The sequence below is a fragment of the Ascidiella aspersa genome, chromosome 9 (assembly GCF_963924565.1).
Source record: "Ascidiella aspersa chromosome 9, kaAscAspe10.2, whole genome shotgun sequence".
Classification (NCBI taxonomy): Eukaryota; Metazoa; Chordata; class Ascidiacea; order Phlebobranchia; family Ascidiidae; genus Ascidiella; species Ascidiella aspersa.
Genome location: NC_139455.1, coordinates 5,481,945 through 5,506,856, shown reverse-complemented (window position 1 = coordinate 5,506,856; position 24,912 = coordinate 5,481,945). Strand labels below are relative to the sequence as shown.

Genomic DNA, 24,912 nt, shown 5'->3' with positions numbered 1-24,912 from the left:
CGTGAATGTCTCCGTTCTGGTCGTTGTACGTTTTGAAGTTGATTGCGTCGTCGCTGAAGCGAATCGTGTATGCCGTCACAAACGACGAGCGGCCGCCGTACATTGTGACGCCAGAGAGCTGTAACAATACAGTGTTTTGATTAAAATCTTGCAAGGTTTCATACACTCACTGCACATTGGTATTTTAAGGATTACAAAGCGATATTTGTTGAGGATAATATTCAATAAATAAAATGGACATAATATATTAAATGCATGAATTAATTCCACGTCGGTTAACAACCACAGTTTTTTTAAGTAGTATTTTTTAAGAAAAATAGATTTTTTCCTTTTTTATTTATTTTTTAAGTACCTTTTTTATTTATTTTTTAAGTACAGCAATCTATCTTTAAAACCCGGTAAAGGTTGTGAAACAGTCTTTGGCAAACAAAAAGACCCAAAACACGATATACTTCTAAAGAAGGGAAATATTAAGTCATACAATATAGTAACAAAATTGCAAAACAATAATCCTAACGAGTGCAAGTACCTTGTAAAATCCATCGAAAGAAACTTGTATCCACTGGTCTTTACTGGCACTGACAGGAGACCAACCAGCCGGTGTATAACCTGTTCAGAAGCAAAAAAACGTTATTAGCTGCAATGCTAAATAGTCTTATTTTAACTTAGGCGCCATGTTGATTTAAACCCACTTTTTGCATGGTTAGTTGTTTCTCTTTGTAGTGAAAAGGGGGCCTTTGCACAAGCCTAAACATAATTCCTACAATTAATGCAGGTTTTAGCCTCAAAACCGTTCCGAAGCGGTGTTTTCTAGAATTTTTTTTAAATTAAAGTTGATAATTGAAAGTAACGACAAAACAAAAAATATTAGTATCACTCAGAAAATATTAATTTTGAACGTCCAATTTTATTTTAATTTTTTTAATTACAATAATGACCATTTTGAACGGAATTAAACGATCGTCTTTCGCCTAAGTTATATTGGTAGTTGAACGAAATCCAAAATACCGGACATTCCAAAAGCTTGAGAAGCAGGACCCGAAACTATCACTGAACCTTCAAACTAAAATTTAGGAAACATATAATACTCAAATGTCCTTACTTGGGCAAACTGGAATGCTGCATTCCTCCCACTCGACGTTGGGGTCCATGGTGTAGCACCAGGGGGTGGATCTGTCCCCGTTGGGGTTGCGACAGTGGTTCGATCTTAGGCCTGCCTGCGGGTAGCTCTCCGGTTGGCTACAAATGTTAAAGTTAAGTTGAATATGTGGTAAACTATACGTAATTTTAGGTGAAATTAAACCTCCCGGAATGCTTGAAACTTGGTGTTTTAACTAACTATAGTAACGTTACGATAAAAACGGTTGAGTTTTGTGCATGATTATTAACTATTATGGTTTTATTCTATTGTATTTGGATAGTTTAACCATATGAAGCACGCTGTTTGTGTGAAAAAATATGGATTTGTTTAAAACCAAACTTATGACGGCATCTTTGCTGGATTATAACTAGTTGATTGACAAACTTTCTGCTCTGATGCCGTAAATGAGTATATTTCAAACGAAGATTAAGCAGTCGCACACAAGGTGAGTTACAACTTGGTTTGGAACAAAACAAACTAACACAAAACAAGTTATTGAAGGCACAGTGACAAAAATGCTTCTTTTCGTTGTGTTGCTGCGAACAAGAAAAACATTTGTTTTCGATTTACAGTAAGGCCATCTTAACGTGTGATTAAGTATTAAAATATCTTGCGTTGGTATGTTTTAGTAAAATTCAAGGTTAAATTGGTTTTGTGCATCTTTTATTTTTGTGTTTTCATTATTGTTTTTTGTGATTAATTTTTGTGCAAACATCAAAAAAGTGCAGAAAAAAGAGAGAGTCCAGCTGCCCATGTCTGCAGGCACAAACATAGACTGTCTTACAAACAAGCAAATCGAATTTTGGCGACATATACTGACTAGTTGTGTCTGTGCGGAGTTTGGGACGACCATTCCTGGCAAACGAGTCCACTCTTGGTCCTCGAAATCCATCCACGGTAAGCCTCCCCGGCGTTCGATGCGGTTGGAAGGCACTCGTCTGAAAACGAGAAAACGAGTTAAAATTTACGTACATAAACCACAGCCAGAGACTTCTAATAAGAACACATAATAAGACCTACAAAGCAACAATATATATAAATCAGAACAATAGATAATTCCATATAACTTCCACGACAGAATAAAATCGAAAATCTGAATGAGGCTTAAACCTGTCTGAAAAAATCCGAAATTTATCGGAATACGGCCTAAAATAGGCAAAATAACGCCTTGAAATGTATGTTGAGGGTATACGACAATTGAGGGACATCTGACATCGGCCGTTTTTCAATCAACTGATGTTTGTACTAACAGGCGCTTCAGGCAACAGTGCTATGTTTTTTCTCGACTTGCCCCCCTATGAGCACGAGTAGCTCAGTTGGTAGAGCAACAGGCACGGTATGACCGGAGGTCGTGAGTTCGTACCTCACCACAGGCTTGTTATTCTAGACTGTCGTGCTTGCATCTCAATTGACTGACTTGGTTTATTAGTCAAAGGCTTCCGGTGAACACTTTAAGAAGACATACGTGTACAAGAACTTTGATCTAGTCCTCTCTGAAGTCGTTTTTGGTCAAAGATAACAGTGTTTGTGTCTGTATACTCATGTGTATTTTTCATTGACTTAACATTGCACTGTAGATCCTCTTCAACATGAAGCTGTTTATACTAATATGATGCAAGTAATGTCTCTCGACGTGCTCTCATCTGAGCTCATGTAGCTGAGCAACTGTCCTATCATAACCGGAGATCGTAAGTTCGAACCTCACCGCTGTGTTGTTTTTCAAGCCTGTCTTGTTTGCATTTTAATCGACTGACTTGGTTATTGTGTCGAAGGCTTCCATTGTGCACGGTAGTCAGAGGTTAGGTCGCTACATACAATACGCTATTTGTGGTTTAAACAAGGTCCATCAGTTTACTCACCGGTGTTGACCGGAGGTCTTGCTTGTTTGGGTTCCCTGCCATTCTTGGACGACACGGCGCTAATACTGGTGTCCGGAATGTTGCCAGAGTTCATACCGAGGTTTCTCAAGCACGCTGTATGGGCAAGAAGAACCATTTAGTTTCCATAACGAATTGAAAACCTTTTGTACATCGTTAACCGAATTGTTAAACAAAAATAGCTGTTCTTTGCACTTATCGTATTTGGTCTTTTCTCGTTCGTAACGCAATGTATTTCAACAGGAAAAATGTCATTTTTTTAACAGAAAGTACACATATTTATCTTTTTGTTTAACTGAAAGCATCTTTTATATATGTGTTCACTGTTCACCTTACAGCATATTATGCTGAAATATCTTTGGTGGATAACGGCACTTTAAAATTGCATTAGGGAACAAAAAAAAACTTTGAAAACACGTGATATTTAATCTGGACAAACCCACTTTATGTAAGAGTGATAGATAACAAAGATCTGGTATTTTTTTTTGAATGCGATATAAAGAATATTAGAGTAGGGTAAAAAAACGGTATTCATTACAAAGAACACTTGAAAACTCTCAAAATATTAACTGAACATTTGTCAAAACCCATTATTTAAACGACCCCATTCATGTTAAATTAACTGAGAGACTCGATTTCACTGTGACGTACAAGCCTGGCAGCCGACGTATTCCAGTCGCATAGTTGGCGAGTCAAACCACGTGACTGGGTGGCACCTGACGTGGCGTGCGATGATTGGACGTGGGAAAAGGTTGGTCACTTGTGTGTTCTGGTCGGCGTTGCCGTTGAAGATCTGTCACAAAAACGATGACGGGAAAATTAGATTGCTGACATTATTGACGACAGGAAATAAATAAATTGCCGTTGGAACATTCTGACGTTTGGCGTGAAGTTATTAGGATATACGCGAAACCTGTTAAACATTAATATTTGCTGATAAACAACTTAATTTTTCATTTCACTTAATAAAGTATTTCTAAATTAGAATGAAATATCTCTGTAAAATGAAAAAAAAATATTCTTGCACATGAAGAAGCTTCTGAGTATTACAATTTTGGCATTAAAAACCGTTACATTAGCCATGAAATTCATATGTATATATACTCTGATCCAACCCCGCTAAAGTAGTGCTGGCTAACGATCACAGCATAACAGATACGTTCGAAAAGGCAAACGCCAAAACAAATTTGCAAGCATGACAAGGCTTGGAAAATACAGCCTGATGCATTGAGGTTTAAACTCACGACCTCGGCCACACCAGTGATAAAATTCACTACCCGGTATATATTACAGCAGTGGTTCTAAACCGGGGTGACGCGGCGCCCTGGTGTGCAATTTCTAATGACCAAGGGTGTCTATAGGTATTTAAGAAATTTTAGAAATCTGATTTTTGCTCAACTGGTAAGCTTTTTCATACCTATTTGTGTCACTATTAGAAACCATTATATCAAATGACATTTTCCTATCGTTTTAGGTTGATTGTGTTGTTCCAGTTCCATTTATAGTGACATGTTAGTAAAATACTCAACGAAAATTCTAGCAGGGGTGCCGCAAATTTAGCACTAACTTTTGAGGGGTACCGTAAGCCATAAAAGGTTGCCAATCACTATATTACAGCTGCCGCGTATTTTATCCAAGGCAGAGTAGCTTTACTTACGACTTGGTCGCCGTTTGCGTCCGTGATGAATTCCCACTTGTCAGCGACCTTGTCTTGGCTGTAGGAAATCTTGTAACTCGTCACCCACGAACGATCCAAGTAAATAACAATTCCGTTACGACCCTGAAAAGATGTGACAACAATTTCTAATTAAGAAACAAAAAAAGCAAAACAATTAAGGCGAAAACAGAGTAAGGTTTGCTCATCGGATAACAGTACAAAGACGAGTTTCAGGTTTAGTTAGACCAGTGGTTCTTAAACTGGGGTCCATGGACCCCTTGGGGGTCCGTGAACTAGTTTTAGGGGGTCCATGAAGGTCTAATTGAAACATTAGTGTATATTTAAGCATTAATCAATTTATTAAAGAAAACAATTTGTTTAAAAATAAAAAGGTTTTGCACTAAATGTATTTAGACTCCATTTCACTTTTACAATTTTTGGACCAAAATCAGCAAGTTTGTGAAGTATATTTGTACTGTGACGTCCTTTTTTTGGCCTTCAGTGGTCCACGCGAGATGAAAGAAAATTTTAGGGGTCCGCGGTAAAAAAAGTTAAGAACCCCTGAGTTAGACTTTCAGGTTCAAACAAAATAGAAAGCACATTGTTAGCCAGAAATACCAATAATTGTATTCTCTTCCAAAGCATTAAAACAACTTATTTTATAACTTTTGGTAAAAGTTTTGATGCCACAGCCAATACAGTTCTATGTTACGCAATACAGTAAACTATACGTTTTTCACCCGATCCGTCAGAAATTAGTGCAGTTGTAAGCAAAAAGGTCTACGACAATTAGGGCATCCAAAGAGTCGAAAAGTCTGACTTTTAGACCTTAAGGTCGAACTGCACTAATTCGATCGGCAGCATTTTCTGTTATAACTTAACAAAGTGTTTCTCAACCTTTTTTCGCGGCCACCCCAAAACAGGGTGCGCCAGAAACCCTACCACATACAAAATTGCACAAAACATTATTAAGTTGTTAAATCTAAAACCTGAAACACAAATTGTAAGTATTTTATTTGCTGCAATATTTCAATTCAACCTCCTGTTAGACTGCTACAGCTTTGGTACAGTGACAATTTGAAATGTGGTAGGTTTTTCTGGCGCACCCTGTATTTGGGTGGCCGCGAAAAAAGATTGAGAAACACTTTGTTAAGTTTAAACAGAAAATGCACCCGATCAAAGTAGCACAGTTCGACCTCAAGGTCTAAAAGTCAGACTTTTCGATCCTTTGGATGCCCTAATTGTCGTAGACCTTTTTGCTTACAACTGCACTAATTTCTGACGGATCGGGTGAAAAACTAAAAGTCAGACAGCGCAAGTATTAACGGCAAAGCTTTGGCGCCTGATTCTCTTGATTGAACTTTTTGTTTCTATAGATGAACTTTCTGTATCTATATCATTTTGCATAACACAACGTAGATTCCCTAACCAATTATAACCCATGTAAACCGTTTTTGATTTTATGCAAAATCTAAACGTGTACAAAAAGATTTTAATCACCATATAATTAAAGCACCTGTGTTATGATCCCCTTGAGTTCCGTGTGGTATGGGAGATCGACTTGCAACCAGGGGTTTGTGTCACCCCCATTGGGTCGCCAGCCCCCGTGTCCGTTACCCACCGATATCCCCTGGTCCCCTGAGAAACAAATTAAGCAGTTTACTTGGTGAAAAAAGAAACAAACTAAACAGTTTACTTCCAAATCTAATATAACATGAACCTTAATAAATTAACCTGACCTTTATCGTGCGAAAGCTCGTCATTTAACTTTTTTTGTAGTTCTAAACAAATATGGCCACAATGCACCGAAGATTAATGTTTAAAATTTTGAAATTAGAAGAATGTATCGAACCAAAATCGATATACATTTGTTCTATCAATTGCAAAATTGTTCTTCCACATTTTTTCTATATTTACAAACATTACTTCTATTTAAGTAAGGCAAACTTTAAATAAAAACACAAATCGTTTACAGTTCAAATAACAGCAAACAATCTAGCAAATTCAAGGGAGGTCGATTCGGATAATCAACGTTACACTGAATATGTGATATTTAAAATCGACTTCACCATTGCAAGATAAATGTCGACCTTAGCCTTTGCTGAATTATTCTGCTGTTACTGATTATGTATTAAGGTCGACATTAAACTTGCAAGGACCAAGGTCATTTCTATTATTCACATATTCAGTGCAACAGTTCAAAACAAGACACCAACATTTCGTTGTATATGTGGTAAGAATTAACTGCTTGTTTCTTTATCGATTTATTTCCAAATCTCAATAATATTCTCAAAATTAAAAAAATTGAACAGTTTGTTGACGTCACCTGGAAGGATGACGACGTCAGCAACCGTGTTAAGCCTCCCGCGATCGGCGGTGAACCACTCATCCGCTTCGCTGGAAGCGCTCAACGCGCTGTCGGGCAGAGTCCCCCCGAACTCGGCTCCAATGTGCCTGTGACGTAACAATCGGCCGACGGTAAATATTGGCAGGGCTTTTAAATAGGGGGAATGTAAAGATAAGGATGAGTTTTTTGCAGTGTGTATAGTCATTTATGTGTAATGAAATTTGAAACATTGATAAAGTAATGAAAATGATCGGAAATACGAAACTACAGAGAATTATTTTTTTTAACCCATGGAACTTTAAAAGGTAAACTTCTTCAAAATTATTCCTAGAACAAAAAGTGCCCCCGACTTTTCAGCAAGCACAGGAAACAATTTTCTTTCGAAAAAATTTATAAAACAATTTCTCATAAAACCGAGTATTATTAAAATATGGTCAAAAGGGGGTAAATCCAAGGATATATATTCAAGCTCTGAATATTCTGGATACGTTATCTTCAACTATCCTTTGTGAAACGGCTTTTTACTTAGCATTGCTTACTATCGAATCTAAAACCGACTTAACATGTTAAATCTGATATTCGTTGTGCATAATCTACTACTTTACCAGACATTAAACAACTCGTTGCCACAATAACAAGGGCAGCTGTCGCGCTGAATTTAACTGATGTATTTTTTTACTTCCGATTTTTTAATAAATTAGGACCACTTTATTTATTGAGGGTAAATTTTATATTTATTTTTGTTAAAAGGGTAAAATATAAAAAAAGGTTAAGAACCGCTGTGTTAAAAGGTAAGTTGTTTCCTTACTTGAAGCAGCAGGCGGCGTTACTATCGCAGCTGTCGTCGGTAATGTCCGGACCAACGATGCTTGTCATGTCTCCCACCTTCTCGCAAACCGATCCGTGGAAAACAAAACAGTCGGCGTCGTTCCACTGGCCATGGGAGGCGTACATCTCCATGCAGTCCTCAACGTTTACGTTGTTTGGCTCGCCTGTGTCGAAAGAAAGGAAAAATCACGTTTTTGGTTGTTGCTTTGCTTATAGGCCGCTGCCCAATTGAAGCAATAGTTTGGGGTTTTCTAAAGGCCGTTTTTGGACTCTTTATATGGTTAGGTTAAACGTGTTGGCAATTAGCCTGTAGTCTGTTCGATGGAGACACAATATGCTTTTAAAAAAAAGTGTTTAGATTACAAAAATATATATAAAGCTAAAAATGCTGACGCTAAATGGTAAGCCGAAAATTTAATTGTCTAGCTTTAATTTACTTAAGATTTTTGAAAAAGGAAACAGTACGTCCTTGCACTGAATTTGGTGAACGCTTATGTGGACCCCCTTTGACTTAAACGCACTTTGGCAAAATTATTTTCGGTAGCTCGATATTTGCTGTTAATATTTATTCCTTAAAATAACCGAATATTCTGGGGTTCGATGCACACATAGAATTGCAAAATAGACTTCATTTTAAACTAAGTCAGTTTTAACAAACAACTAGACGTTGGTATAAAAATGTAAACATTGAACTTTTTAAATAACAAAACAAAAAAGAAATATTATGTTTAGCAAAGACCAAAAACTCAACTTATAACAAGGGTTAATAAGGAAAACTTACGAAATTAAAGACAAACCCGATTAGAAAAATGTAGTCAAGTAAATAAATATAAAAGCACGCGACGCCATCGGCTCAAATGACTAAAACACTTGCTTACTTGGTGCCCAGTTAATGTAGTTAAAAGCACTCTCATCCGACCACGACCAGCCCTGATCGACCAGTTCAATGTTGTAGTTGTTCAAGTCGTTGCCGCCCAACCAGAAATAAGACTCGGTCGGAATATTCTGGACCAGCGCTGTTGAAAGTAAATTTTGCAGGATAAACTGCTGCTCTTAAAAGCATTGTACTATGCTAGCGAAAGCTAGAGGAAAACAGTGTAACATTGACTTAATCTCCTATGTTCTTTTAATTAACTACAGGATTGAAACAAAAGTACAGCACCCTTCTGAAACTAAAAAATGGCAAATATATTCGATTACATCAAAAGCCATGGCAGACTAATTGAATTTCCGATCAATGATACAAGCTAGAGAAGCAACTATAACCTGCGGTGAGGTTCGAACACACGACCTCCGGACGCGCTCTACCAACTAAGCTACACAGGCTCAGAGGGGAGCATATCTAGAAACACCCACACGCTCCCTCTGGGTCTGTGTACTGTAAATCATTTGTTAGAGCGACGGTTCCGGAATAATCGGAAACCGTCGCTCTAAGTCTAAGAGGTCGCGAGTTCCAACCTCACCGCAGGCTATAGTTGCTGCTATCTTCATTTTTCTTGCAAGTCGTATTCGTTGGTCAAAAACCAGCTTCAGAAGGGTCAGATCACATTTGTTGAATACATATGTGTGTATCGTTCATTAAAGTCGAGTATGTTGATCTACAAATGGGGCCACAAATCTTTTTTGATCAAAGATCGTATCACTGAACGGCCTGACGATCGCGAGATCGTTTTAACAGTTTAAGGTTATATCTTAGTGGTATAACTTGGAGATGACTTGACTGGGACTTAAGTCATTTATTGGAGCAGTGCAAATTTTAATTCAACATCAACCCTGAAATGGTGACTCAGTTACCTTCAATACTTCGAGCTAAGCAGAAGATCTTACCTGCCACGTGGGCGTTCTCCTCTGGTGAGTTCATTGAGGCCAGCTCACCGCCTCCCTGTTGACAAGCAAACCTCGCGTCCTGCCAACTGCGGCGGTCCAGGTTGATCTGTACAGCATAACTGGTTGTTCACTGTTTTGTCTTTAAAAACTCCTATTCCTTTTAGGTTTATTTTTTTAGACGAAGGGCCAGCGATTTTTATTACCTTTTATGTATTTTTGAAATTACAGTTTCATTAAACGGAAGACGGTTTTAAGATTTGTTTCATTTATACGACATATACGACAATATATTACCTTTTTTGAATTTGCGCTTTTAAATTTAGGATTTTCGCGATTGGTATTTTGTTTTTAACATTATTCTAAACATTTTAACTTTTTTACCAAACTTATGTTTTTAAATATAGTCCTTAAGTAAATTTTATTTCTATATTTAGATATAAAACAATAGACGTTTGTTTTATGGAAAGCTGCATACTTAAAATTTAGCCTTTCTAATTTATTTTATTTTTGAAAACTTAAAAAAAAAACGAAATTGCCTTTGTAGCTATTTCATGCATTTCTTGCACAATTTTATCTTCTTAAATTTTTCAACGGTTACCTTGTAGCATCTGTTCGAGGTTGGGTCGGAAATCCAGCCATCACCTCCACATTTCTCCAAATCAGGAACTGATTAGAATAAAAAGAAACGAACATATTGATTAGTGACCTTGAAGGCTATAGTGTCATATGCGGTAGGACCGTGCTTAAAACCTTATAGGAGTAGAATGTAGATAATTCAACTTCATTTTTATACAGATTCTATGTTATAGGCAAGCGTTAGAATATTAAGATGTTGTACTTACCGTATGTTGGTGGTGCTATAGTGACGTGGTCCACAGGAACTAAAAACATTAAGTTGAGAATTAAATTAGCTTGAAGTAAAACAAGACATTGTTAGAGTCAAAAGCAATGAAATATTTTTTATTCTTGACAAACCAATAAAAAGTTAAACGTTAACCAGAAATAGAAGTTAAGCGTTAAATGGCATTTTGATAACGGGATTTTAAAGCAGCTAACAACATTATGGTACATTCAAAAGTTCCGTGCAACCAGGCGCGCATCTATAGGAAGTGTGTTTGGGGCCCATGACATGTGTTTTAGAGATGACGTCACAAATTTACGTCATTAAGTGACGATACAAAGGTACGTCAAAATGTTACGCCACAAGCTTGCATCTAAACGGGACTTCATAAAAAGCAGTCTTATGAACACCACACTGTTTTTTTTGGATTGGACAGGTGTTACTTCCAATAGAAAAGCTGCAACAATGTTATTGATTCGCATAAAACGCCTTTATATCGTTAACTTTTATTTTAAAGGGTTCGATGGAAAGTAGGACGCCTTTAGCCAAAAACGATTGCATCAAAATAAACTAAGACGTCCTAAAAACATAATTAGATTTGGGCGTAGGACAAAAAATGCTTGCATTTACTTAGTTAAAACAGTTTAGAAGTGCCCCCCCCACACACACACACACACACTAGATCCGCCCCTGCTTACAACAAAACCAAAATTTAAAATTGAATCAAACAAAATCCATAACCAATATAAAAACGAAAATATAGGCAACAAATAAAACAACAAAAGTAAACAACGTACTGTCGTCTTTCTTGCAGATGAACCCAACCTTAGAAAGGTCGCAAGATCTGTCGGCCCATTCTCCGGAATGATTGACAGTGTAGCAAGTACCGTCCCCAGTTGGCTCGCCGATAACCCAGTTTTCGACATTAGAGTTGTACGCTTCGCCATCCGACCATTGGTAGTTGGGGTCACTGCCTGTCAGACCAATCCACGATTCCATCTGAATGTTACCTGCTCGGCAACGTGCAAGTCCGTGAGCAAGAGTCTCGTTTAACATTATATACAATTGAATTTGTTCTATCTTTCAGTTATCAGTAAATTAACCACACCCGAAAAAGTCATTTCGTTAAGTCGTATACTTCGGAAGAAATAACTTAAAAAAACACCACAGAAGGCAACTACTGCTGTTTCAAGCTTATATTTTACCTTTATTATTTTTATTTCAATTGTTTTCGCATTTTTATGCATTTTGTTTTCATTCCGTTATATTAAGTATTATTTTTTCAGCATAACATATTGGATTGTTTGATACTTCGCAGTACGACCATCCGGTCTGATATCAAACGATGTCATCAAAAATAATTTAAATAAAATATAGTAAAAAAATTTAATTAAAATAAAATATAATAAAAAAGTACTTTAGTAACGTTGTTTATGATAATTGACTAACACGTAGTTTTTAAACGTCAATTTAAAGTTGTTGCCTACCTTTGAAGATATAAAACGAGTACCGATACCACCACTTAAAATATTCGACAGTACTAGATATTGCTAATACTACTGTACTGTACACTAGCTCAAACGAAAAATAAAATCTAATTTTACAACAAAAGTGAATTTTAAGATAAGTTTCAGCACTTACCTTCGATAAAGGAGAGTTCGTTTGCGTTGAGAATGCTGGTCAACATGGCCTGGTTGTTGGCGCAGAAGGTCTTCGCTTCGGCGTTGGTTCTTTCCGCCGAGCCAAAGAAATAACACTTATCACCGAGGTGGCGCCACCCCTCCTCGCACTTGCCGTCCACTAAAAACAAAAAAGAGAGTGGTCACTAAAAAAAAGATGGGGTGGTCAGTGGTCACCAAAGATAGAGAAAGTGGTCACATATCGCTTCCTTTTTTGTCAGGGGTTAGTAAACTTGTGTCCGTGGACCCCTTGGTGGTACCTGGACTAGTTTAAGGGGGTCGCGAGAAGCTAGGTTTGACGACAAATAAATTTAAAAAACAGTATGTTATATTTAGTAAATCCACTGCCTGTTGAAATTAACATTTTACCATCGCCCTTACCTGTTATAACTGGTACATTGGGAAGGTCCTGTCCTTCCGGTAGTTCACAAATGTAGGCTCTATCCTCAAAGCATGTCGCCGTTTCCCAGTTGTCGCCTGACTTGCCCGTGTATAGAGCTATGCAGTCTTCGCGACCTAAACGAGCAGAGCAGTGTAATAGAGAATGGCAAAAAGTATGCAGATACTTACGCAAACCTTTACTGGAACGGGACCATCAATTTTAAAATTCAAAGTAGAAACAGCATTAAACATCCACTATAAGTTTACTTGCAAACTATAAGGCTACCAATAACCAAAGTCAAAGTCCACACCGCGTTTTACCGCGCGTCTAAGGATATTTTTGCATTGAGTAAGCTACGTCCCGCTTTTCGTGTGGTAGTTAAGTAACGTTTAAACGACACAACCAACATTTAAATACAAGAAAAACAGAAAAATGTGTTAGCTTGACAAAATAAAAACAGTTTTATTTTAAAATCAATATTGTTCTCTTTATTTGACTACATTAATGTGAACGAAATATTGTGTGCTGTGCAAAGATAACGCCAAGCAAGGAACTTAAAACAATATAAATCACACTTTCTAAAATCGATCTGAACAGCTGAACTATTCTGGGCGCTGGTCTACAATACTAGCACAACGAACATTATATGGGTTAGGGTGAGGTTTGACGTTTAGGTTTGGGTAAGTTAAGCAATAATATTAAATAATAAATATAACATACTTGACCCACCCTTACCCAAACCCTAACCTGCACACTAAACTAAAATATGGTGCGTTTCTTTATTACAATGGTTTCAACACAAATGTAGGATGCTAGATCAGCGCCCATTAATGTCAACGAAATCTACCGTAGGCTTCGCAAAGAAAACAAGGAACTTAAAATACATTATAAACCATACTTCTTTAAAATCAAACTAAATAGCTGAATTCATTTGACGTACCAGGCACTAGGCTTCGCAAAGAAAACAAGGAACTTAAAATACATTATAAACCATACTTCTTTAAAATCAAACTAAATAGCTGAATTCATTTGACGTACCAGGCACTAACTGAGGCATTCCGGGGCCCCAGTAGTAGTTTTCCACCGAGGTTTGGTCCCACCAAGTTATTGTGTCATCGTGTCCCACATCAGAGGCCCCGATCCAAACTAGGGGGTGACCGCTTTCGGTGTAGCTTTCGAGAATTGTGCCGACAAAAAGCTCTTCTTGGGAACTGAAAGTAGGCAGTTTTAACAGCACATTAGTTATTCTGGCAGATTTAGGTCTTATTTATTTATTCTACCTTTGTTGTATAGTAGCTATAAAAGGAAAAAGGCAATAAGCTGCTACACTACATATATATGGTTGGATTGTTAGACGTTCGAATTATTACAATGTTTATTACTGACGTCATAATGCTTAAGTTTGATTGTAGACAGTTTAGAACAGTGGTTCCCAACCTTTTTTGACTTGTGGCACACTACAGGAGTGATAAATAGTTCACGGCACCCTTGCTCGTATTTTAGATAAGTGCTTAACTGTAACATTACACTAAAAGAGATTGAAACAGCATATTAACTGTGCAACAAGTTTGAAAAACATTTTAAACGTCTGTTAACTCGTTGGGTGAGCTGGATAAATCAGGTAAATCGATATTACTTACCCCGTGTCTCAGCTCGGTTATAAAAAACTAGAAACCACACAGGTCAAATCTTCTAAAAAATATCACTGTTTCATGACTGTTGAAATATGCGATATTTTTCCTAAATTAAAAAATGGAGCTATATAAATTCGTGTATTTTGTACCTTGAATAATTTAAACAAACCTCTGAACTTTCAGGAGTCCTCCGCCCATCTGTTGGCAAAGCTGCTTGGCAGTCGACCAGGTTTGAACTCGGTTCGGGTTCACCACGAACTCGTAGCACTTTTGCGAGACGCTATTGTACAGCCAAGTCGGGGGGCATTTGCCTGCAAGGAAGAGAAAAAAACTTTAGCCCGGTTTATTTTAGGCTTTAAAAACGACAAGGCAGAAGAAAAATCGACTTAAACTGAAAGAATATGCTATATATATCAACAGGTCATTGCTGTTTCGTTACGTTTTTTTACATTTAAACTTGTATTTAAATGTAAGTTTAATATTGTGCTGTTTGAGCTAATTGATTTATTAAACAGCTATAGGCCTACTGTAGGACAGTAAAATTAAGATTCAGCGATATATTATGCATGTAACAAGGCCATCAAAACCAGGTCAATACAGTCCAAGGTGTGTTACATATTCAGTTTTCAATTACCCCTCGGCCCTCGTTCGCATACGAATTGCCTTTCCTCCGAGCATTTCACCCAATTCCAGCGGTAGGAGAGTCCCTGGTTCATTTCGATGCAAGTGCTTCCATAGTAAGGCAACCTAAAGAAATAACGCAGGGCATTATAGGTTTGTGAAGAAAGTGGGAATTTATTCGGATTTTAATATTGATGTAAACAAGTAATTTGAAATGACTGAAGACCCAAACAAGTCATTTGTAAAATAACTTAAGTCCAAGTCAAGTGCCAGTCAAGTCATAACAAGAGCAGGTCATCTTCAAGTCAACTACTGATGTAAAAAAACAATAAATTAAATAAAATTGGCCTGGTCAAATTATTAGAAAAAAATCAACGAAAAAATAACAACAAAACAAGGTGTAGCAATCTAATTGTTTTACGTGCGAGACTTAGATCAATAGCTCAATCTTATAATAAAATGTTAATGAAAACACTTTTACTTCTGTAAAAGTGTTTCAACCCAAGTCACCTGACTCAATGATTCAAATGCAAGTCAAGTCATTTAAGTTAGGCATAGTTAAGTCAAGTCTTCGATTTAAGTCATTATGACCACAACACTGGATTTTTTATATTGTAAAATATTACTCAGCTAACTTAAACACTTATATGCACAACTACTGTAGTTTGGACCATTGAAGGTCGATGAACAACTACAACTGCATCTTAGCACACCGGGAGACTAACAGAAATATAAGTCTAACAATGAAAAATCTCATCCCAACAAAGTCAGGTTAGAAAAATCTAGCCTGTAGTGAGCTTCAAAGCAAAAATTTAAGCCATGCCGTGACGTTTGCTTATGCTATTTTCAAACCTGATTCTTAGGTGAAGTGGAATCGTTAATCCTATGGGTTCGTCGCAAAAAACTACTGTTACTGTTTTTCACTTACGTGCTTGGTGGTGTCGACGCCCAGTAGCTGTAACCATTGTTGGTGTTGACGTCTGTCCAAGACAGAGTGCCCGGTGTGGACTGAAATAAAAACAGTGGAACTTAATTACTTGGAAAACAATAGGTTATGATCATCAGACAGCAATTAGTATTACGGTCGGGCAACCATGCCCAGCACTTTGGGAATTCTCTAACCTCTACATTTGGGACAGGCCTAATTTATTGTAGACAATTAAGATAATTATAATATAGATATTCATGCATATCTCCAAAAAAGCGAAAAAGAGTAGAAAAAAGAATACCGAAAAAACAAAATGGCCATAAAGTCAGTTGACTTTGTTTGGAATACGAGTGAAAAACGTTGAACTGGTAACGCTAAAATGAAACAAGACTAAAACCAAACAATATGACCAGGTAATACGCACGACTTCAGAAAAAATTAGAAAGAACATCATCGTTGAAACAAAACTCTGTTCGAAATAAAGCCAAAATGGAACCAAAACCTATAGTCGAGATAAGATCAAAATCGGAATAAGATCCAATCCGTCAGAATACGACTAAACGGCCAGAATAAGATATAAACAATATTTTACCCAAATCCCCTAATTTTTAATTTTGTTCTTTACTTCATCAATAATTTCAACCCTAACCCAAATCCCAGCCTCTATACTCATAACCGCAAACAAGAGGACAAATATCCCGGTGCCAAAACAATGAGGAAAATACCAAAAATACCAAAGTTGGGTTTCCCAATCAATTCCTACGATTTAACGGTAAGGCAGTGTTTCTTAACTTTGTTTCACCACGACACAAAAATCAAACGTAAGTATAACAGCGAGACTTTTGTGACCCATTTCCCTTTGATGAATGTTTTGTAAACGAACAAAAAAATTATGTTTTGTAAGCGAAGAAATATGAGCCACGTTTTCTTAGTGCTTCTGCAAGTTTCTCAAGTGTTGGAGCAATAGTGTTCACAATCGATCTCAATAAATTAAACCTTTTAAAACTACTGCTATAGGGGATGATGCGATCTAGCACAATTTTTCATTCCTTACTTGACGTTAGTCTTAAAAACCAACAACACAAACACGCAAACATAAACTAGGCTTTCAAAACAGACTTAAGTTCACGTGCGCAACAGCCTACCGTGTCCGAATAGCCGATCCATGTATTTGTGTTCCACGGACTGACGAGATTCTGCACGAACTGCCGCTCGGTGTCGCTCCCGATCGACACGAGGTTGCCTCCGTGGTTTCTGCCAAGGTCAAAAATAGGCTTGACAAGGTCGAAGCTTATAGTGTTTGCAATGATAGCATATGCTAATATACAAAACTAATTGCGAGAATCGAATCCTTAAATAAAAACATAAAACGAATTAAAATTAGTAGACTATTCATGTTGTATAAGTTTAGTATTCAGTACTGAATAAAAGAAACACCGAAAAAAATATTATACCACACTTTTGTTACTAGATAAGAATATTACTTGAGAAGAAAGAGCATTAAGACTAATCGTTCAATGTTATGCGGAACACAAAATGTTAAAAAATCGGTATAACCAAAAGTAAATCAAAAACCCCAAAACAGAAATATGTTAAATAATTATCTATTCCTGTGTAAGGTGAGATAGGCAATCATTTTGAGTTATATGGGCGGCCATGTAGCTTGGTAATATTTTTTTGTTGCAAAATAAACTCAGTTTGGATTGCGTTTTGCAATAGTTCACACATTTACTTATCGAAACTGAGGAACTAGGATTTTTGTTTTTGACGAGCATGAAAAAATTAGATTGGTCGACACGAGTTACGTCATAACGCAACGTCACAAAATCACTCCAGAACGTGACGTAAAAGACTTAGATCTAAACGTGACATCATAAAAAATGAATCTTAAGAACACGACACCGTTCGCTGAGAGGTGTTACTTCAATACAAAATATACATTACAGTATAAAGAAGTGATCGATTCGCTCAAAGGGAGCAAACGTCTTTCTATAGTTAGCGAATTGGCATTCATGATGGTGCGATTAGGCGCGCAACGGCTGCGGGTTAAAGCAAAGTAATTAAGACAGACTAGAAATGTAAACCAAATCTGCTCCCCCCCCCCCCCCCCCCCCCTCATCCGCCCCTGCCACCCAAGATTTGGTTCATTTTGGTGTTGTTGAAATGTTTATATGTTAAATAAAACTTTAAAAATAAGTTTGAGAGATTGTTAGAACTACAAACGGCCCGATTACCCAGCCACTTACTTGCACTGTTGCTGCGCTTCAATCCAGGATAGCGACGACGTGTAGGCGCCGTAGCACCTTCCGTTGTTTTCCTGGTAGCCGTCCGGACACGTTTCAAAAACTCCTGTCGACCAACAGAAAATGTATTTCTACCCAACGTTCGGCAACCGAGTGCCCACACAAACAAAGCAGGCGTTTGACTTGATTAAATAAGTTTTGCTGTTGCCCGATGAATTTTTACCAATTCTTCCAAACGAACTTAAACTAAAATTTAGGCCCACATGTGCAAAACAGGGTTTAGTCTACGAAAAAATTTCTTATTTAAACAAATACTTTTTGAGGGGTAGCCACGGGCATTTAGAAGTTTTTATAGAGAGACACCAAAATAAAAAAACCTTTAATTTTAATTAAATTTAGGATTTTTTGTGAGGCAACCCATAATAAAATCTTACTGAACAAAACTTTAGTCAGGGATAATAAAACTAATTTTGCCTTAATTTAGACGTTTGGCTGAGACGAAAAATATATTGGCGGACCGAATTCACATAATATATTTTTACACATAATATAAGGTGTGATTACTTTGTAAAGTTAGTTATAAATATTCTAGTTTTTTACAATAGTAATAGTATAGGAAAAAGTGAGGATACCTTGCATGTATAATTCATTCAATGAAATATTTAAAAATTACGAAAAAAAACGTAAAGGCACACTTCCTTTAAGGAACGTTTATAAAAAGTAAGTCGCGTGCCGAATTAAATTGCTTCGCCCTCCGTAGTTTGCCCAGGTCTGTTATAGGAAGTTGACCAAGAGTCGGTCAACTTACCAGGCTCTCTTTTGCAGGCGAATCCTTGCGAGACGTCACACGCATTGTCGTTCCACTGCTTGTCATTGATGACGGGAGGCAAGTTGTCAATCCAGATCTCGACGCAGTTCTCAAGGTAGGCGTTGTTCGGTTCAAGCGGCTTCCAGTTGCTGGAAAGCACAAGCTTTGCAGATGGCCTTATTTATCTAATTTAGTGGTTCTTAACCGGGGTGTCGCGGCATCCTGGATGCCATTTCTAAAGCTCAAGGGGGACGTGAAATATTTGTGAATCTTGAAGAATTTGATGCTTGGCTGTTATTTGTAAGCATTTTGATACAAACACTATGTTTACGATGAGAGTACCATAGATCAAAATAAATTTTCCGACATGTATGGAGTTGATTGTGTTGTTCCAGTTTCGTTTGTCGGATATGGCGCCATATAACATATATAAAGACAAATTGTATTGATTATCGACAAACTTACGTAACGCTCGTGATTTACGCAAACATTTGAACTTACATAACGTTCGTAACTTACGCAAACAGCTGAACTTACATAACGTTCGTGCCTAATGCAAGCATTTAAACTTACGTGAAGTTCGTATCTTACGTAAGGTTTGTGACTGTCGCGACAGTTCAACTACAGAACGCTCTAAAACTACACGCAACTCTAAAACTTACGCGTCTATCGAAACTTACCTAAAGCTCTAAACCACGCAACACTTTGAACGAAGCTCACTTAAAATTCCAAAACTTGAGTAAGGTTAGAAACTTACGCAACTGTTGGGTCGTATGGCGTTCCGTCGGACCACTTAAAATTGCCTTCACTCTGCGAGTCGGTGAGCCCGATCCACCAGCGAGACTGGGTCGACAACTTCATGTTCTGGTCAACCGCCCAATCCTGGAAGAAAAAGACATTAAGGAGACTGCAACAAAAGCCAGAAATCGCGAACCCGGCGCCGGGCAGAGATCTCCTAAATTGCCTAAGTCATTTTTTTATGATTTTCAGAGTGTTTGCCTAAGTCATCCCTTGTTACCATCTCGATCCATAGAAAAGTCATTTTTTTTGCACAAGCGCATGGAAAATGACCTACAAACGACCTGAGCACTTTTTCTATGGATGGGGATGGTAACAAGGAGTGACTGAAGCAAAAACTTTGAAAATGTGTAAAAAATGACTTGGGCAATTTAGTTATGAGCGTGACGATAAGCAACAATTAAAACACACTTAACATGGTGAATAGCAAACATTCGGTAGTTTAAAGGCCATTGACGAAAAAGGTCTGCTACAATTTATTATGAACCTACAATAAGTTCAATTTGATTAAAGCCCCCGCAATCTTTACATTCATGGAACACAAATTGTTTGATGTATTTCGTTTCAAAGGGTTAAAAATAATAATTGCAATAAAACTTCGGTTCAAAAGCGCCCCACCCTCCTCCAAATTTTCGAGAAATCAGATTCTAAAAAATTGGAATGTCAAATTGGAAAGCACTTCAACAGTGAACACATTGCTTAAGGGGGGAGCACAATTTTTGTAGTCTCCCAAAGTAAATATCCGCGCTACTCGCCAACTATTAGCAAGCGCTAAAACCAAAATCCAAAAAGAGACAAAATCGAATAAACTGAACATCGAAAATAGCGCAAGATTGAAAAAGAACCGACCCTCTCGGCCACGTCGACGAAGCTGACCAGGTGACCGCCATTCAACTGACACCAAGACTCGGCGCCCGACCAGCTGAGCGGGTTCTGCAAGCCGGAAAAGTACCAGCACTTGTTGTTGAAGGTTTTCCAACCCGACGGACAGTCCTGGGCCGACGCTACAAAGCAACATCCACACAGTTGGCTTAAGACAGTGGAAAAAGTTGATTTTTTGTTTGATTTATTTTTTTCCTGATTTTTTATTTATTTATTTATTTTTTTTTTGTGACAAAATTATGGACTTTGTTTAAACAGGCTAGTCCATTCGTCGCCAGGCTATCCAGCCATCTCAATAAAACTAATTAAACTAATTTTTCAGTTGTATAAGTGTGCACTAAATCGAACAATGCCCTTAGTTCAGGGATGGCGAACCACTGTCTCGCGACACACACAGATTTTTAATGACCCACTTGTCTCTCTAGAAATACCGAAATGTTATCAATCATTTTCATGAAAGGATTAATGTAAAAATCAGTTCTTCGTTAGATAGCACTATATTGTTAGGGCTGGCAAATCTGCGGGTCGTGCAAAAAGTGTTTTAGGGTGACGAGTATAGGCTTACATTAACTGCACTTCAATAAATGCGTGCAAAAAAACAGACAACTAAAAGCATTTTGTTTATCGCTGTAAAACGTAAAGGGTGGCGATCCTTTAAGGAAAATTAAGAATTCGCAGACAAAAAGTTTTAAAAACCCTGGTTAAACCAATAAACCATGCCGAAATGCTTTCTACTGAACTCCTTTAAGCCTATAAAAAATGCTGCAGCACTTGTTAACTATTTAGCTTCTTAATTTTTGTGGGAAGCTGAATTTGGAAATCATCCAAAAACCTTGTATTACCAACCAAGGTAATAACACTTTAGAGTTTCGCATAAAATTAGCAAAATAATTAATTATTATATGACCCACTTGTGCATCTTGTTAAGGATTAACTCGTGTTTGTGGCCCGCGCGATGAAAAGGTTCCATCCCTGCCTTAGGTTATAGTGACGCTACAAAGTAACACTCACACAGTTGGTTTAAGACAGTGGCGAAAGTTTTTCTTTTATTTTTACTTAATTTTGTTCACTTTTTTATGGCAAAAGTAAGCTGGGGGGTATTCCGGTAGAATAATGTTTGTCGGTACACCGTAGCGGTGAAAGTGTTCTTTCGTTCAGTCAGACTTTTCCCTTGTGCATTTGCCAGCCAGCCGTCTTATTAAAATTATATAAACTAATATTTCAGTTGCATTTTTGTGCACGAAATCGAACGATTACCCCATTTTTCCTAATGTTATTTTTTTAACGTTACTTAAAACTTCCCGTTATAACATAACGTAATCTCTGAAAATTTACATGGGTTTTAGGAAGCTATATTTTCATTGTTCCGTTAAACAAATTATTCTACTTTCAGCCCTTGTGAAATGTCGCGGCAAAATCCAACCGGTGACTTGGTAAGTGAAGCTTACAGACCAGGAAGTATATTTTTAAGCGATACACGAGAAACATTTGTTTCTTATCAGTTGTTGTCTTTTTATCAAAAGCAAATGAGATGCCACTGTTGAATGGTTAATCTGTCAAAACTAGAAAAAAAAATGATTACTCAATCTTTCTTTCATAATAATGATACAATGTTTTTTACAGCGCAAAATAATATACACGTTAACCAAGTTTAAAATTAGCTATTTCTTGTTTTCACATAGATTTTGTCAGTTATTCAAACCGTGGATTTTTAAACAATTCACTGGACTTTTCTTTTATAATTAAAATTTTTACTGAACCAAACAAAATCTGCATTTTTACTTACCCACGTTTGCAACTGTGACGCAGACAATAAGACAAAATATGAGTTTGATATCCATGACCGGACCTCAAACTGTAAATTATGGCTCAACTTCTGCGAAATAAAAACACAACAAATACGTAATAGTAAAAAAAAAAGAAATGCATTAAAGTAACAAACAGACAAACGAAAAAAAGTAATTTTTTTACGATTTATTTCAATTAATTTTCGCCACTTCTTAATATTACCCGCGCAGGGTAGGACATCTTGGCTAGGCCTACATTTTTAAATTTTTTATTGATATAAAAACAATTTACGAAAACTTCTTATTTTTATTACTTTAGCTCTCATCAACAGAAGCACTAAATCCGCGAAGAGAATTTACAATTTATTCCGGTTTTTGTCTAACTTAAATTTAAAGCAACTTTTTTTGGCAAAGCGAACCCTCCGCACTTAATTCCTACGGCTTTGTGGACAATTAGCAATAAATATGCCGCGATGTGGGTTATTATTTTTCAGCGGAATTCGCGTTAATGATTAGGCGAGCTCGTCAGAACATGTCAGTGCAAGGCATCCTGCAGTAAAGCTATGTTTGTGCATTAAAAGGCAAACATACGCGGCATGTTGATGGACAATCGGAAACAAACAAAGTCCCGCTTTTCCAGTTATGCACAAAGCTTGGTACGGCGAGGTGCCAAACTGCGAGGGTTGTTCATTGTTTTAGCATTTTTTTACGACTGACGCATGCATCGAGTGCGGTGCAGTGCAATAAACGGCCCTAAACCGGGCGATTACTGCTGCTTTTTTATTGTGCTGGTACATTAGTTAAGATTGCTTGCAACATATATATGACGGTTTAACGATTGGACATGTAAAGAAACATTTTTTAACATAATTTTCTGCGTTTTTTAATTCCAAAAAAAAAACGCACTAAAACCAAAATAAAAACATTTTTTTAAATTTAATTTTTTCTTGTAAGTTTCTTCAATAAAGGGCTCCAATGAAAGGTTTTATCTTCAATCTTAAATTGGCAAGCTAAAAATAACCGTTTTTTTAATTAGCCTACTCAAGAACTTGCAAAAGACAAGAAGCGTTTAAAAATATTTTTCTGCCTTCAGTATTTCTAAACAAAACACGCTTTATTTTTGATTGAAACCTGTTGTTTTATTTCATTTGTTATTGTACTTTACTAATGTATTGACATAGCGCTGGAAATATAGTACAGACTTGGACAACTAGATAAGTATAGTTATAGTATTGCGATTGGTTTAAGTTCGAGACCATAAGCAAATGGTTTGATTAAACAAAGTAGATTAATCTCTAGTAAAATTCAATTAGTTATTGCTTACAAAAGCCCTTTAAGAAATTGATATGGATTAGTGAATCATGTGTGTTTACGAGAAACAACCAATGGTTAAATATTACTAGTCTTGAACTACTAGTGTATTTAAATTGCCGGGCGTCAGACGTGATAATCTAAGTTTCAAGGCCAAACAAACGATTGACCACAACGCAAAGAATTTGAACGAACAGAAATGGGCTAATAGGCCAAGGACTGGGATCTCTCACGGCGAGCATAGTGATCAAGAATCATACCGAGTGGAAAAGCTTGTCACCTTAATAACAAGGCGACATTAAATGATCTTACATATTCAAGACGCCCCAGCATATTATGATTCACAAAAGGTTCGCAGAGTATGGTACACGTTCCACTAGTGTGAAGAGAAATATTTTTGCGCAATACTTGTTTTTGTCGTTTTTTTGGTACGTCGGTTTTACCTTATATTATTGGGAAGGTAACACAATATGAGGGCACACTATGCATGGATCTGTAATGTAAGGCTTGATAATAAAGATGGAGTTCATATCGAAACATCCTAATCAAGATAATGTCGATTTACTCGACCTTTTTGGCATTGCACTTTATTACCAAGCGACAATCTAATATTGTGTTGTTAAAAAACAGTTGAAACTTGAAACACTATCCTACTTTTTCCGAAGTTTAAAAAGCAGCGGTTAACCGTTATCACACTAGTATTGAATTACAACCAAATATACGACTTAATGTCGAAATTGGGTTCCATCCAAAACCTATATCATTGCCTTAAAAGAAACCAGATCAGTAATAGTGGTTGGCGACGGTTTATTAGTACCGAAAAGAACAATGAATGGAACACGATAAAACTCTGCTGTGAGTGCGTAATATTCGATAAGAATGAAGCAGGGTTGCCACACTAAAAAATCTAAACCATAAAACTTTTCAAAGTTAATTTATACGTGTTTAAAGAAATAAAATTACATCACGCGACATGTTTGAAATATAGGTCCAACAAAACAGACTGAATGTCAAGGTTAACAAACAAACAGTTAGAATGTCTTTAACTGCGACAATTTTTAAACACAACTTAACCTTAACTTTAAATAAAAAATGGGTTTCGAGGACGTTTTGTAATGCAAATTAATTAAAGGACATCAAAAACAAAGATTAGAAGACTTTGTGGCAACCCTGCGAAGGTTTTCTTCAGGACTTTTTTAAGACAGCCGGGAAATTATATTCCACAGCTGAAGCATTTTCCTCAAAGCATACACCAGGGACAACACGATTACAGATGAAACAAATACAGATACGCGGCTATTTTCATTTTTTCATTTGATGA

The 24,912-nt window shown here is 37.0% G+C and overlaps 1 protein-coding gene across 1 annotated transcript in view; it reads right to left on the bottom strand.

Annotated features, from left to right (window-relative positions):
- The window catches only part of LOC146132042 (uncharacterized), a 51,177-nt gene extending 30,613 nt beyond the window's left edge, over positions 1–20,564 (bottom strand). The window contains exons 1-26 of the mRNA XM_083397190.1: positions 20,461–20,564; positions 19,571–19,695; positions 18,814–18,962; positions 18,009–18,111; positions 16,908–17,016; positions 15,763–15,842; positions 14,848–14,960; positions 14,383–14,524; positions 13,618–13,790; positions 12,579–12,713; positions 12,160–12,318; positions 11,316–11,528; positions 10,520–10,558; positions 10,276–10,343; positions 9,678–9,783; positions 8,729–8,866; positions 7,831–8,014; positions 7,002–7,129; positions 6,192–6,313; positions 4,676–4,798; positions 3,670–3,811; positions 3,001–3,114; positions 1,962–2,079; positions 1,103–1,239; positions 530–609; positions 2–118 (exon numbers count right to left, since the gene is read on the bottom strand). Coding sequence (XP_083253316.1) covers positions 2–118; positions 530–609; positions 1,103–1,239; positions 1,962–2,079; positions 3,001–3,114; positions 3,670–3,811; positions 4,676–4,798; positions 6,192–6,313; positions 7,002–7,129; positions 7,831–8,014; positions 8,729–8,866; positions 9,678–9,783; positions 10,276–10,343; positions 10,520–10,558; positions 11,316–11,528; positions 12,160–12,318; positions 12,579–12,713; positions 13,618–13,790; positions 14,383–14,524; positions 14,848–14,960; positions 15,763–15,842; positions 16,908–17,016; positions 18,009–18,111; positions 18,814–18,962; positions 19,571–19,674 — 3,096 coding nt within the window. The 5' untranslated portion in view covers positions 19,675–19,695; positions 20,461–20,564. The remainder of the gene's footprint in view (position 1; positions 119–529; positions 610–1,102; positions 1,240–1,961; positions 2,080–3,000; positions 3,115–3,669; positions 3,812–4,675; positions 4,799–6,191; positions 6,314–7,001; positions 7,130–7,830; positions 8,015–8,728; positions 8,867–9,677; positions 9,784–10,275; positions 10,344–10,519; positions 10,559–11,315; positions 11,529–12,159; positions 12,319–12,578; positions 12,714–13,617; positions 13,791–14,382; positions 14,525–14,847; positions 14,961–15,762; positions 15,843–16,907; positions 17,017–18,008; positions 18,112–18,813; positions 18,963–19,570; positions 19,696–20,460) is intronic.
- Positions 20,565–24,912: the final 4,348 nt, after the last annotated feature.